The 15,527-nt window shown below is 39.9% G+C and overlaps 2 protein-coding genes across 19 annotated transcripts in view; both read left to right on the top strand.

Annotated features, from left to right (window-relative positions):
- Window positions 1–15,527, top strand: part of mecom (MDS1 and EVI1 complex locus) — a 171,821-nt gene that overhangs the window by 93,105 nt on the left and 63,189 nt on the right. The gene's annotated exons all lie outside the window — the stretch shown is intronic.
- On the top strand, window positions 7,694–14,127 carry LOC307167215 (uncharacterized protein; the record flags this gene model as incomplete). The annotated part of the gene is made up of 3 exons (XM_079886205.1): window positions 7,694–7,699; window positions 11,511–12,524; window positions 12,650–14,127. 3 exons carry the CDS (start codon window positions 7,694–7,696, stop codon window positions 12,806–12,808), a joined length of 1,179 nt encoding a protein of 392 aa, XP_079742331.1. The 3' UTR covers window positions 12,809–14,127.

Raw genomic sequence — 15,527 nt, 5'->3', positions numbered from 1 at the left:
GAGTGAAATTCCACTGCAAAAAAAGTTGCTGCCTTAAATTTTTAAGTTCAACCAACTTGTCAGTCATTTCAACTTAAATTTCATTAAACTGACTTTAAAAAATGAGTTGATTCTTGTACAACTTACAAAATAAAGTTGAAAATTGCTTGACTTATTTTGATGAGTTAAAGCAATGTAAAAACACATGTTAGCATAACTTATTGATCATATAATTTTTTTTACTGTTAAAATGTACCCTTTTTCTTAGTAAATAATTGTTTTATTGTGCACAATTCACCATTATAGATTTTTCTAAAAGACAAAAATAAATTCATAATATTTATGTAATTATATTTAGTATCTCTGTAATCTGTATGAAACCACTTTCTTTTCTCCTGATGTAACCAAGACAAAGTGTGTGAGAAAAACTATTAATATTAAATATTAAAATGTTGACCAATAAAATCTTAGCATGACCTCCATGGTCTAAAATGTTGAGTCCCGCCCCACATTTCTGAAGTTTATGCTAAATATCCCATCGTACCTGTAAAGATATCACATTTCAGAAGTGAAATGTGTTTGCCAGTGTGATTTCATGTTGACTTTGCACATTATGGATGTTTTAAAAGTAAGTAAGATGTGAAATTATGAGAATCTATAGCAGAACACACACATGAAGGGCATAAAAAAATGAAGGCATCATTAAATAGTGAAGCTGTTTATACGGCCAGTGTGGATGTGTGTTTATATTTGTGCGTGTTTTATAAGGTCACTCATAGGTTACGTTTTATGCAGCATTCAGCTTTGAGGTTTCCTCATGTCTGAATAACACCACCAGCCTGGCAAACACACTCACACACACTCTTCTGCTGGGACTCCCAGTGTGGTTGGGCTTCATCCAGCTCTCTTCATTCCAACTTACCATTCCCGTCAAACGCACAGCGTTCCCGGGAACATCAGCCCTGAGGGAGACCCTCACACACACACACACACACACACACACACACACACACACACACACACACACACACACACACACTGAGAGAGCTGAGTGAGTCACTCCTTTTACAAATGCAGCATTTATGACTCTGGCTGAAACGCTTGACCATAAGAATGTGGTGTGTGTGTGTGTGTGAGAATCACAGTTTAAAGACGGAATAAAGTTGTGTAAATCACAAATCAAAGTCTTCACGTCTCAGAATTTGAAAAAATAATAGGACCGATTCATTCTGCTTAATTTATGTGGATGATTCATAGCTTCATAAATTATTGGATTAATACCAGTAAGTTCATACATATTATTCTAGTTCATTGCTCAGAGTCATTAATAAAACCCCTGACAAATGCACACACACCCTTCATTGCATCTGTCCTGTCGTGTTTTTGGGTATCCTGTCCATGTGTTTTTTTATTATTTCAAAAGACAGAAAATTAATATTCCAAATCAGTGTCTTCTTTATTCTTTTCTATGATTGGATGAGGTGTGTGTGTGTGTGTGTGTGTGTGTGTGTGTGTGTGTGTGTTGGAATGCTCCGTCTCACACACACGCGAGAATGTTGTGCTGCCGGCATGTCTCTCAAGGCTTTGATAATGGAGGCCCTCATTAAGCTTGTTAGTGCTCTGCTGTAAGAGTGTATCTCAGCGCTTAATTACAGCTGGTTAGGAGAATGCCAGTCAGAGGCATGACTCGCTGTGACATATGAGCGGACAGGAGATCTGCTGCCCAGCATCACTCAACACACCCAGACACGCACATCCAGTACTTAACATCACTTAACACACGCAGAGCTGAGGCCAGGTTTTAAGGCTTCATAGATGTGCTTCAAACGCTAGACAATTGCTATCTTTTAAAGTGACTTGATTGTGCCAAATACTAAGGCAACATCATTCAATATTGTGTGTGTGTGTGTGTGTGTGTGTACATAACTTTTTCTATTATTTAATAGATTATGTACTATTATATAACATATTGTAGTATATATATTTTATATTTATATTACAGTATGGCGCAACATCCTAATATAAAACTACTGAAATCAAGTAATCGAGTAAATTGAGTGTGTTTTGCACTCTTTGTGTGGTTTTTGTAGAGCACTACAAATCAGGCACTTATGAGTTTCCATGACTGTTAGGATGCAGCCTCGTTGCCGTGTAAACGAACGGCCAAAACGCATAAAAAGTTGTACGTTTTTAGTTGAAAACGGTGTCGTGTAAACAGCCCCTTAGAAGACAGCTGTCTATATCGGCAGTAGACGGCAAGGCAGCTCACTCAATTTAGGAACTGAGCTACAAACATTCAGTATGTACACAATCAATACTTACTGTAACATGCACTTAACATGGCCAAAACTACCTCAACATACACATGCACACACACATTTACTACTTAACATCATTTAACACAGCCAAATCTGCTAGTGCTTAACATCATTTAGCATGCACACACACATTTATTAGCCATGTCAGTAACTTTGCATGAAGGTCATTTTTTTATGTTATTTTACTACTGTATTGATCATGTGTGTGTGTGTGTGTGTGCAGATGTTCAATGATCATATGGTTTTCATCACATTACATTTTAAACAGTAGTTCAGTTCTGCTCTCTCTCCTCTCTGCCTTTTTATTGTTATTTCTTCATTCTCAAACTTTCTGGTCAGTTCTTCCCCCTGAACCTCACTCTTTGTTCTCTTCTCCTCCTCTCCTCTCCTCCCTCTTTTTTTCCTCCTTCTGGCCTTCATCTTTAAATCTGGATGGTTTATAGTGTCTGTGTGCCAGTCCCCTCTCTCTCTCTCTCTCTCTCTCTCTCTCTCTCTCTCTCTCTCTCTCTCTCTCTCTCTCTCTCTCTCTCTCTCTCTCTCTCTCTCTCTCTCTTCTAATCACAATGTCATGTTTTCAAACTGGCTAAATGGATCCCTGACTCCTCTTTGTTTTCAGCCTCAAATATTTACAGCAGGAGTTATCTGAGAGTGTGTGCCAGAGTCTGCGAGCCAGAAGGGTGTTTGTGTGTGTGTGTGTGTGTGTGTGTGTGTGTGTGTGTGCAGCAGTGGTGTTCTGGGAGCTTAATTGAGATCTCAACGTGACAGCTCTGAACACTCATAAATTACAATGTGTTGGCCAGACAGGCCTGGTTATAGTAGTCTCACAGTCTCTCTGTGTGTGTGTGTGTGTGTGTGTGAGTGTTTGTGTTTAAAAAAATACACTGACCAAACCTCCATCTCAATAACTCCGCCTACAACGCATGTCAACGTCTGTCTCACACCAAAGCTCCGCCCCCACATACATAGTCATCCATTGAAGTTTTTTATGGTTATTTAGAATTTTAAGCTTCTGTAAATCTGAGTTGTTGTTTTTTTTACTTTTTCTTTTCTTTTTTTTTCTTTCCATATAAACCTGTAAACAAAGTTTGAGTATGTAATTTTAGGATAATAATAATAATATTCAAAAAATGATGATTTAGATCAGTTGTAATGGAAAATTGTTATATTTTGTTATATTTTAATTTATTATGTTCCTTTTATTTAATTTTTATGTTCCTGTTTTTTATTTTATTATATTTTAAAATGTTCCTGTGATGGCAAATCTGTATTTTCAGCATCATTACTCCAGTCTTCAGTGTCACATGATCATTGCTGCTCAAGAACGTTCCTTATCATTATCAATGTTGAAAACAGTTTGATACAGTACTTTTGTGGAAACGGTGATGCATTTTTTCAGGATTCTTTGAATAAATTGAAAGTTCAAAAGAACAGCATGTATTTGAAATGGAAATCTATACTGTGACTTTTGATTAACTTAATGTATCCTTGGCCCAATGTTCTGTGTTAACATAATGCATTTTGTTTTGCTTTAGAGTTAAAGGAAATGTCCGTAAAACTTAATAGATAAATTCCTGGCAAAAAAATTGGCAGTACCTTTTTTCCTCACATTGTATATACTAACCCATATGTACAAACACTGTGCACACTTGTATGTGTGTCAGTAACGTTGGGTTTAATTTTAGAAGCTGTAATGAGAATGATGTCATCAGTCCCTGCTTCTGAAAACAGTCTGGCAATCTGGAAAATGTCCATCTCTGTCTCTCGACATGTGTTTGTTAAAGTGGGTAGTGCTTCGTAACTACCCTCCACACATGAAACACACATGTTCCACAGACAGAAACACACAGTCAAACATGGAAAGCTTCATACACACCTCATCACGGCACTCGCGACACCTCTCCTGTCGCACTCTCTGGAAACCTGCAAAAAAACTCTTAAACGTTCTTTTTTAATCACATATCTGGTTTCAATGGCGTTTTGTCCTTGTAACTTTAACCTAAACGTTTCATCAGCGCCAGCCTGTTAGCTAAGCTATCTGACTTCTTATTAGCATATATTAATCAATTACCACTGATTATTCCTGACTTTCCAAGAAGTCCTCCACTGAAGCAGTAATCCGCTGCAAGAAAAGCATAGAGGGAAGACAGCCACTACAAAGTGAGCGCTGGTGCGTTGGGCGGTAGCTATGTCCTTGTTACGTATGGTAATGCGCTCATAAAACTTGCGGGAACAGGAAGCCAGCGCTTTATGAATGACTAATTAAGATAACGAGGAAAGATGTAGTGGCCATGTCATTTCAGATGAATTCACTTATAGAATAGATTAATCTCATGCTCAAAGGCAAAGATTGAGACTGAAGATGATTCTGGAAGATTAGAGCTGTCACGTACATGCTAATGCACATCAAGTAATTGTGTGATAGATAGCAGGAGGTCCTGTCATCCATCACGCTATCATATCACAGAACTATCTCTTTACAAATAGGCCTGTTATCATGGCAAGTGCAAACATTAAGAGTGCTATATTCATTTGAAGCACCACTGTTATCAGAATGATATTATACACGTTTTGAAAGAGATCTCATATGTGGCCCTGGATCACAAAACCAGTCACAAGTCGTACGGGTATATTAGTGGCAATAGCTAATAATACATTGTATGGGTCAAAATTAGCGATTGTTCTTTTATGCCAAAAATCATTAGGATATTAAGTAAAGATGAAGTTCCATGAAGATATTTAGTAAATTTCCTACCGGAAATATATAAAACATTTATTTTTGTGAGTGAATGCAGCACAATCACGAACCCAAATGGACAACTTTAAAGGCGATTTTCTCAATGCTTCGATTTGTTTGCACCCTCAGATTCCAGATTTTCAAATAGTTGTGCAAAATATTGTCCTATTCTAACAACATCAATGGAAAGCTTAATTATTCAGCTTTCAAATTATGTATAAATCTCAATTTCAAAAAATTGACCCATGTGACTGGTTTTGAGGTCCAGGGTCACATATTCGATCATTGTGATTTTACTCTTGTAGCTATGGTCGTACTATGGAACATTTCTTTAGAAAGAAAGTGTTATCTGTATATAAATATTTTAAAATAATATATTTATATGTTAATTAATTATATATGTAATTAACATAAATTATAGAGGGATCAATGGACTCTCTTTTTGTTTATTTTAATCTTTTTCATAAATCATTACTAGTAGTCACCCTTTATGTCTGTCTGTGGGCTTTGCTAATATTTAACCAATGAAAAGTATTAAAAAGAGCTTGGAGCCATTGGCTCATCAAACTGTCAATCAAACCTCATAACTCCGCCCACATCTATTATGAATGAAATTCTGCAGGCAGTTTGGAGCGTCTCTGCTTGTTTGCAATGCAAGGATAAATAAAGAACTGGTTCTTTGAATAAGTACAGTGTTTTCTTTATTCAGAAAACACTATATATATATACAGACTAATGCTGTATGTGTGTGAGGAGTGGAGAAGAGCGTCATTAGTATTTGTCATCGAGTCATAGCCAATACTGTCTGAAATAGCCTGGACCAAATCACTGGCACAAAACGCATGTCTGAAATTCATTGGTCAAAAACCTTGTAGCTCCATTTGAGCTTGATTTTGGTAAAATGTTAATAATATAATGACACATGCAAGTGTCTGACCACATATAAAGCCACAATATAAACTTTGACAACGCAGTGTTTTGTTCCATTTCCTGATAGCATTTTTGGAGATACAAGGTTTCCGCTCGACAGCTTTCTATTTCTATATATACATATACACATAATTACATATTGATTTATTTCTTTATTTACTTAATATCTTGGGTTAAGACATAAACAGCTAGACAAGAATCTATGGAAACTTTTTTTTTTTTGCACACATATGAATATTGCCTGACATAAACACAGATGAAACCATATAATATGTATTCACACTCACATATGCTTCTTTACCTATTATACACACACAATCACACACATGTGTTCAGCCACTCAGTCTCTCTCTCTCTCACACACACACACACACACACACTCAGTCTCTCAGACTGCTGCCCCGGGGCAAGCAGTGTAATGGGATCCTGAGTGTTATTTTTTGCAGAATAAAATAAATCCCACTAATTAGCATGTTAAAGTGATTGATGGGATCGCAGGGCCGTCTGTGAGCGGGGCCGCTCCGCTTCGCGAATACAAGAAGGGGGGAGAAAAAAGGGAAAAAGCCAGAGAAAAAAGGTTTAGGAATGAAAAGAAATCTAAATGAGTGACTAGTAATGGGAGAAAATAACACAGAAAGGAAATACAAAGAGGAAATATACTGACAGAGAGTAAGAGAGAGGTTATCTGAGAAAGAGAAAAAGATCTTTTTTCTAATCTCTGCAGTTCTTCCCTTTCTCAGCTTTGCTGTCTTTGTAAACGCATCTGAGAGGCGCAGAATGTAAGGAGAACGCAAGAGAAAAACCAGTCATGTACAAGTAGAATGGGTTTAATGAAGGGAGAACGGGAGAGTTTGGGAATCCGATACGGTAACTTGATCGAGTTTGTCATCTGTCTGTGTGTTTGTACATGCACCTGTGTTTAAAGTGTCCAGATTAGAGCTGACCCTCAGAAAAGGACTGCGATTCCCTCTCGCATTAACACGCGGCTCACGTTTCTCTGCTGCCTTTATGCTGAAGGTGTTAAGCTGCGTTTAAAAAGCACATATCCACTTTCTGAGCTCAGTCTCACACACACACACGTTTTTTATCTCTCTACACCTGTGTTGTGTTTTTACACATTTGTACTGTAATTTAATTCTCTCCTCCACCTCTTCCTCCTGGTCTTTCTACTGTTAAACGTCTCTCTCGAGTTTTTAATGAGATAGTTTACTCACTCTCTTTTCTGTTTTTTTATTTAATGCAAGTCAATGGGGACTGAGTCTGTCGGACGCCAAATTTGTCAAAAAGCAAAATTAAAGCAGTCTATTTTACTTATTTGCTATATTACATTTGTTTCTGAAGCCGTACAATTGTTTTGTTTGGGCAACAGAATGAAATTAATGGAAGACAATGCTGATTCTCTCATATCTCATGACTAAACGTCAGTAACATTAATAGCTGCATATTTGTTTTGCAAAAAAGGACATTTTTCGGTTTAAATCTTGGTCTGTTTCTCACACAAAACTATTGTTTAGTTTTGAAGAAATGAAGAAAGAAATGTAATGTTGCAAACTAATCTTATGGGTTGCTTTAATGATACTTTCATGGTACTTTTGTCATTTTGAAGCTTGACATGCCCAGTCCTCATTCACTTTCATCACATTCACACAAAAAAAGGCTAAAAAGATATTTTTAAATTGTATCCGCTTTTATGTTCTTCGCAACAAAGAAAGTACTATAGTTTTGTATTGACATGAGGGTGAGTAAATGATGAGAGAATTTTCAATTTTGGAAAAATTGTGAACTGTCCCTTTAAAGCTGATGCCCAACAGTAGCAGCTGAAAAGACATGAAGCAGATCAGGGATGAGAAAAAAGAGAGGGAGATAAAAGGGGCAATAAAGAAGAGAATAGAGCAGATGAAAGGGTAGATTAGGTCAAAGGTCAAGTGCATTCCATCAGCGCCCACTTGACTTATTGAGACACAACAATAAGCCAAATCACTGAGAACACACACACACTCACAACCCTCAGCGCAAATTGATTCTCGACTATATGAACAGCTTGGAAGAGCCTGCAAACCTTTTTTTTTTTCTCTCTCTCTCTCTTTTCATTTCATTTCTATAAACAGTCTGAAGGCAGGGAGCTCATACTCTGTTTTTCTTTTCAAATCTTCTTATTGCCATGTTGCTGCACTAATGTATCTTCTTGGCAAAAAACATGGTTATCATGGTAGATTTTTCTATGGGATGTCATTTTTAACTTTTCATACACACATACAAATATAGATATATATTTTTTCTGTTAAAAAAAATTGTGTATGTATATATATATATATACACACACACATATATTTACAAACTTTTATGTTATATGCAATTAATCGAATATATAAAAACTAAAACCATACTTTTTTTTTTTTTTACTTATTTTAACAACATTTTAATTTGCCTTAAGTTAAACTTGATATACTAAATAACTAACTAACTAAATAACTAAAAAATAATACAAACTATATTGACAAATAAAAAAAAACTGAAAATCAATAAAAGTGACAAAAACACAAACAAAATTCTAAAATTTAAACTAAAATTAAAATGTGAAAAGACAATAAAAATGATAAACATTTTAAGTTTATAATATATTTTTTATTAAATATTGTATTTATAATATATTTTTTCGCAGAGCCATACAAACCTGCATCTTTCTCTTTGTCATTATCATCATCATCATCTCTCTCTTTCTCTCTCTCTCTCTTTTTCTCTTTCTTGATTAAACAGTCAGATGGCAGGAGGCTCATCCTTCTTTCTTTTCAAACACCATCTTCTTATTTGCATTGATGCTGGGTTAATGCAAAATGCCAGAGAGAGTGAGTCAATGGAACTCATCCAAACACACACACACACACACATCCACTCACACACACTGAGTTTCCCCTTGGGTCCAAGCACACTTAGAGACCTCACAAATCCAGCATCACTGACAACGGTTAGGTCAGCCTAGATAAAGAGGGATCCATTAGGGCCAGAGAGAGAGAGAGAGAGAGAGAGAGAGAGAGAGAGAGAGAGAGGGAGGGTGGGTGGATGAATGGAGAGAGAGAGAGAGATGTGTCAGCATGCTCATAACTCTAAGAGAGAAAGTTTTGTTGTTGGGGTCCACATCACATGTGTTTTAATTAACTGGTGTCATTAACGGCCTCATTTGCATAGACAACACGTTTGGATAGAGTTGGTCTCAAGGGTCCTTTAAGTCATACTGTACATTAGCCCTCTCTCTCATTCGAGTTTCAAATAGCTTTATTGGCATGGTGAAAAAAAAACATTATTTATAGCCTACAGTACATACAAATTTATATACATATAAACACAATATGATGAGAATGACTAGAAAAGAAGTTGTTTGTCAAGACCAGCTTTAATGTTTGCTGAAAAATTTATTAAAAAGCCTTTTAATACGTACGTCACAATGTAACAAATTTGCATAATGCCCACCTATGGTCTTGATTGACCGCCTGCGAACAACGTCTACTTTGACCCACCCTCAAACACTGTACTGTAGTTGTAGCTGAGACTGGAAGAGTTTGGTTCGTGTTGTTTACATGCCGAGAAGATGCTGTTTTCTACCCTCTGAATCACTTTGCTTGCATTTCAAAAGGATGAGGACTCATGCTGGGATTGATCTGTAAGCAGTAGACCAATCACAACAGGGCCATCTGACCAATCAGAGCAGATTAGGCCAATCAAAACAGGGCCATCTGACCAATCAGAGCAGAGTAGACCAATCACAACAGGGCCATCTGACCAATCAGAGCAGAGTAGACCAATCACAACAGGTCCATCTGACCAATCAGAGCAGAGTAGACCAATCACAACAGGTCCATCTGACCAATCAGAGCAGAGTAGACCAATCACAACAGGTCCATCTGACCAATCAGAGCAGAGTAGACCAATCACAACAGGTCCATCTGACCAATCAGAGCAGAGTAGACCAATCACAACAGGGCCGTCTGAGCAATCAGAGCAGAGTAGACCAATCACAACAGGGCCGTCTGACCAATCAGAGCAGAGTAGACCAATCACAACAGGGCCGTCTGAGCAATCAGAGCAGAGTAGACCAATCACAACAGGGCCATCTGACCAATCAGAGCAGAGTAGACCAATCACAACAGGGCCGTCTGACCAATCAGAGCAGAATAGGCCAATCACAACAGGGCCATCTGACCAGTCAGAGCAGAGTAGACCAATCACAACAGGGCCGTCTGACCAGTCAGAGCAGAGTATACCAATCACAACAGGGCCATCTGACCAGTCAGAGCAGAGTAGACCAATCACAACAGGGCCATCTGACCAGTCAGAGCAGAGTAGACCAATCACAACAAGGCCGTCTGACCAATCAGAGCAGAGTAGACCAATCACAACAGGGCCGTCTGACCAGTCAGAGCAGAGTAGACCAATCACAACAGGGCCGTCTGACCAGTCAGAGCAGAGTAGACCAATCACAACAGGGCCATCTGACCAATCAGAGCAGAGTAGACCAATCACAACAGGGCCATCTGACCAATCAGAGCAGAGTAGACCAATCACAACAGGTCCATCTGACCAATCAGAGCAGAGTAGACCAATCACAACAGGTCCATCTGACCAATCAGAGCAGAGTAGACCAATCACAACAGGTCCATCTGACCAATCAGAGCAGAGTAGACCAATCACAACAGGTCCATCTGACCAATCAGAGCAGAGTAGACCAATCACAACAGGGCCGTCTGAGCAATCAGAGCAGAGTAGACCAATCACAACAGGGCCGTCTGAGCAATCAGAGCAGAGTAGACCAATCACAACAGGGCAGTCTGACCAATCAGAGCAGAGTAGACCAATCACAACAGGGCCGTCTGAGCAATCAGAGCAGAGTAGACCAATCACAACAGGGCCATCTGACCAATCAGAGCAGAGTAGACCAATCACAACAGGGCCGTCTGACCAATCAGAGCAGAATAGGCCAATCACAACAGGGCCATCTGACCAGTCAGAGCAGAGTAGACCAATCACAACAGGGCCGTCTGACCAGTCAGAGCAGAGTAGACCAATCACAACAGGGCCATCTGACCAGTCAGAGCAGAGTAGACCAATCACAACAAGGCCGTCTGACCAATCAGAGCAGAGTAGACCAATCACAACAGGGCCATCTGACCAGTCAGAGCAGAGTAGACCAATCACAACAGGGCCGTCTGACCAGTCAGAGCAGAGTAGACCAATCACAACAGGGCCGTCTGACCAGTCAGAGCAGAGTAGACCAATCACAACAGGGCCGTCTGACCAGTCAGAGCAGAGTAGACCAATCACAACAGGGCCGTCTGACCAGTCAGAGCAGAGTAGACCAATCACAACAGGGCCGTCTGACCAATCAGAGCAGAGTAGACCAATCACAACAGGGCTGTCTGACCAGTCAGAGCAGAGTAGACCAATCACAACAGGGCCGTCTGACCAATCAGAGCAGAGTAGACCAATCACAACAGGGCCGTCTGACCAATCAGAGCAGAGTAGACCAATCACAACAGGTCCATCTGACCAATCAGAGCAGAGTAGACCAATCACAACAGGGCCGTCTGAGCAATCAGAGCAGAGTAGACCAATCACAACAGGGCCGTCTGACCAATCAGAGCAGAGTAGACCAATCACAACAGGGCCGTCTGACCAATCAGAGCAGAGTAGACCAATCACAACAGGGCCGTCTGACCAATCAGAGCAGAGTAGACCAATCACAACAGGGCCGTCTGACCAATCAGAGCAGAGTAGACCAATCACAACAGGTCCATCTGACCAATCAGAGCAGAGTAGACCAATCACAACAGGTCCATCTGACCAATCAGAGCAGAGTAGACCAATCACAACAGGGCCGTCTGACCAATCAGAGCAGAGTAGACCAATCACAACAGGGCCGTCTGACCAATCAGAGCAGAGTAGACCAATCACAACAGGGCCGTCTGACCAATCAGAGCAGAGTAGACCAATCACAACAGGTCCATCTGACCAATCAGAGCAGAGTAGACCAATCACAACAGGGCCGTCTGAGCAATCAGAGCAGAGTAGACCAATCACAACAGGGCCATCTGACCAATCAGAGCAGAGTAGACCAATCACAACAGGTCCATCTGACCAATCAGAGCAGAGTAGACCAATCACAACAGGGCTGTCTGACCAGTCAGAGCAGAGTAGACCAATCACAACAGGGCCGTCTGACCAGTCAGAGCAGAGTAGACCAATCACAACAGGGCTGTCTGACCAGTCAGAGCAGAGTAGACCAATCACAACAGGGCCGTCTGAGCAATCAGAGCAGAGTAGACCAATCACAACAGGGCCATCTGACCAATCAGAGCAGAGTAGACCAATCACAACAGGTCCATCTGACCAATCAGAGCAGAGTAGACCAATCACAACAGGGCTGTCTGACCAGTCAGAGCAGAGTAGACCAATCACAACAGGGCCGTCTGACCAGTCAGAGCAGAGTAGACCAATCACAACAGGGCCATCTGACCAATCAGAGCAGAGTAGACCAATCACAACAGGGACGTCTGACCAGTCAGAGCAGAGTAGACCAATCACAACAGGGCCGTCTGAGCAATCAGAGCAGAGTAGACCAATCACAACAGGGCCATCTGACCAATCAGAGCAGAGTAGACCAATCACAACAGGGACGTCTGACCAGTCAGAGCAGAGTAGGCCAATCACAACAGGGCTGTCTGACCAGTCAGAGCAGAGTAGACCAATCACAACAGGGCCGTCTGACCAATCAGAGCAGAGTAGGCTCTCGGAATGGAAGGGATTAGAGAGACTGAATCTTCAAACGACTCTTTTCAGACTCTCAAGGAAATGAGGTGGTGTGCAATGTACATTATTAGAAAGCGAGATATTTTGTTTTTTGACTTTTGATGTAAACCTTTTGTACGAGACCAAAATTAAGAACATTTAAAATAGCATAATAGTGGCACTTTAATAAAACAGCAAATGTTAAAAAGGTTATGCTTCACTATTTACAAGTATTTTCTGCCAGTTGCACGGTCACTGGTCATTTTCATTTTCAGGTTGGTGGTCTTGTCCCAATGGCTACCCACAGCTCTCTTTCTCTTCTCCCTTTGATGACCGTTCTTGCCATCTACTCGCTTTTATTCAGTTGTGTTTAAAGTTATAGCTGTTATGCTAGAAAGGTTGTGTGTGTGTGTGACTCTGGCCATGTGGTTTAAAGGTTCAGTTAATAGTTCATAGCTGTGTGTGTAGCTGACTCATGGTCATGCATGGTTGTGGCATGTGGTTTTTCTAACAACTGATGCTACAGTAGCATAACGGCTCGGCCAAGTTTCTGCTAGGCAGCCGTGAGATTAAATGTAGAGCAAATAGAGATAATAGACTACACTAGAGTTTCAGAACGTCTCAACCCATACTTAGAATGGCAAAGTCTGCTATCAAAACTCTGAGATGTCCATATGAAGATGTCAATATCATCCAAAACAATAAAATGTTCCTCTGGGTGTATTTGTCTCTCTGAGCGTCCCCGTGACAGTTTGAGTAACGATTGATTACCTCAGTCTCAAAGCCTCAATGGCCTCAAAGTCAGATAGAGACGTGAGCGAGTGTGTGTAGACGTATGTTAATCGATGCGTCTGTAGGTAATGTCCTAAATCTGGAGCAGACGGGTCGATAGATGCTGATTGGCTGTAAATCTGGCGAGCAGACAAGTTGCATCATCGCTCGTAATCAAACTCTTGGGTAAAATGATTACAGACGGAGTTTGTTGATCCACAGAATTCTCTATTTGTCATGCCAATAAAGTTTCAGTGAATTTGATATCGTTGCCAGACGAGGATGACCTCCAGAAACGAGGAATGAATGCAAAGCAAACAAATTGAATTGACACCATACAAACAAGAACCATCGGATTCGTTTGAACGTTCAACGTTAAACATAAACACAGAACACTAGAGTTGATTTGCACTTCAGAGAGCGAGTTCCCAGGCAATGTACTTGAATCTCTTAGAAAAGTGTTAGTGTGGCTCTGCTTCTATCAATTATTAAATAACCCGAGTAAACACTCAAATCTTGACCGACTAGATTCGGTTTGTCCATTTTGACCTTTACAAAGAGGAAATCGCTCTGAAAGATTCCTGTATTTCTGTATAATTTGACTTTTGTGGCTCCAAAAAAAAAAAAAAATTAAGAATTTTTTTTTTATTTTTCTTTCTTCCCAAAATTAAGTCTTAAAGTAAATAATAAATACATTTCTGTGTACACTTTCTGGTGGTGAATGTATGTAAAACTAGCTAAACTTATTTTTTCCCTCTTTCTTTTTTTGTGGTTCATTGTTCTGATCAGTTCTTGGCTGATTAAATCAGTCATGTTCTTTGCCAAATTGAACAGAATGTGTAGCAACTGGGAATAGATTTGATTATAAATGAATCTATTTGTAGTTCATATTGTCCTGTTTATATGTCACCCTGATCTCTTTGTACATGTTACACATGACGGCTTTTGTGTATTATGCATGTGATATGATTTTCATTTGCGGTGGGGTATGTTTTAGATTTACCGCCCATCACATGTGGACACGTCTGACCTGTGTGTTCTGTAGAGCAAAGAGGACAGCCTCAGGCACACACACGTATCTCAGATTACACTGTATTGATTAATACTTTTGTAATCATTTTTCTGCACGGCTCATAGTTTTGTTTCTGTAAAGGAAATTGTTTTAAAAATGTTTGCATGACTAGTGTGTGTGAGAGCAGTTGTGTGTTTGAGCAGCGTAACTATTGTTTGTGCATGTACCATTGTGTACCAGTGTGGGCCGGGAACTACAGGCAATGAATGCTGGCACAACGTAAGGTCACCGTGTACCTTCACACACACATTCACACACTCACACACACATTCACACACTCACACACACACAGACACACACACACACACACACACACACACACACACACACACACACATTCTAACACACACACACACTCTCTCTCTCTCTCTCTCTCTCTCTCTCTCACACACACACACACACACACACACAGTGTTCTCTTTTTTTCATTCTCTCACTGGCTGTGTGATAGTTTATATATGTTCTCTCTGTTATAAGTGGTCTGGAACTCTCTTCAGTCGAGAAGAACATTAAAGCTTCAATACAGAAGCAGATTTACTAATTCACTCACTACAGCATAATGTACAAATACTAAAAAAAAATCTAATGTCTATCATTCTCTCACTCATTTTTCCTCACATGCATATACAACATTTTATTACTAAATCTATTGATACTTTGCACGTGACGTCAGTTGTACTGGCTGGCGGGCAAGAACGTCATTCTCTAGCAACGAAAACCAGTAAAGTAATCAAGGATCTTTCCAGGACGTTGCCAGTTTTAATATACAAAAGTTGGTGTTTTGAGGTGTACACGACATGTCAGATAGTTGCTGTGCGATTGGATGCACTAACCGCGTTTGTTGCCCGCCAGATATCACGTGACTGCAAAGTATCAATACCCTATGTTACCTAACCCTATGTTATTAGGTATACTGTATCTATCTATCTATCTATCTATCTAT

This window comes from Squalius cephalus, assembly GCF_949319135.1.
Source record: "Squalius cephalus genome assembly, chromosome: 11".
Taxonomy (NCBI): Eukaryota; Metazoa; Chordata; class Actinopteri; order Cypriniformes; family Leuciscidae; genus Squalius; species Squalius cephalus.
This window is presented reverse-complemented; position numbering and strand designations above follow the sequence as displayed.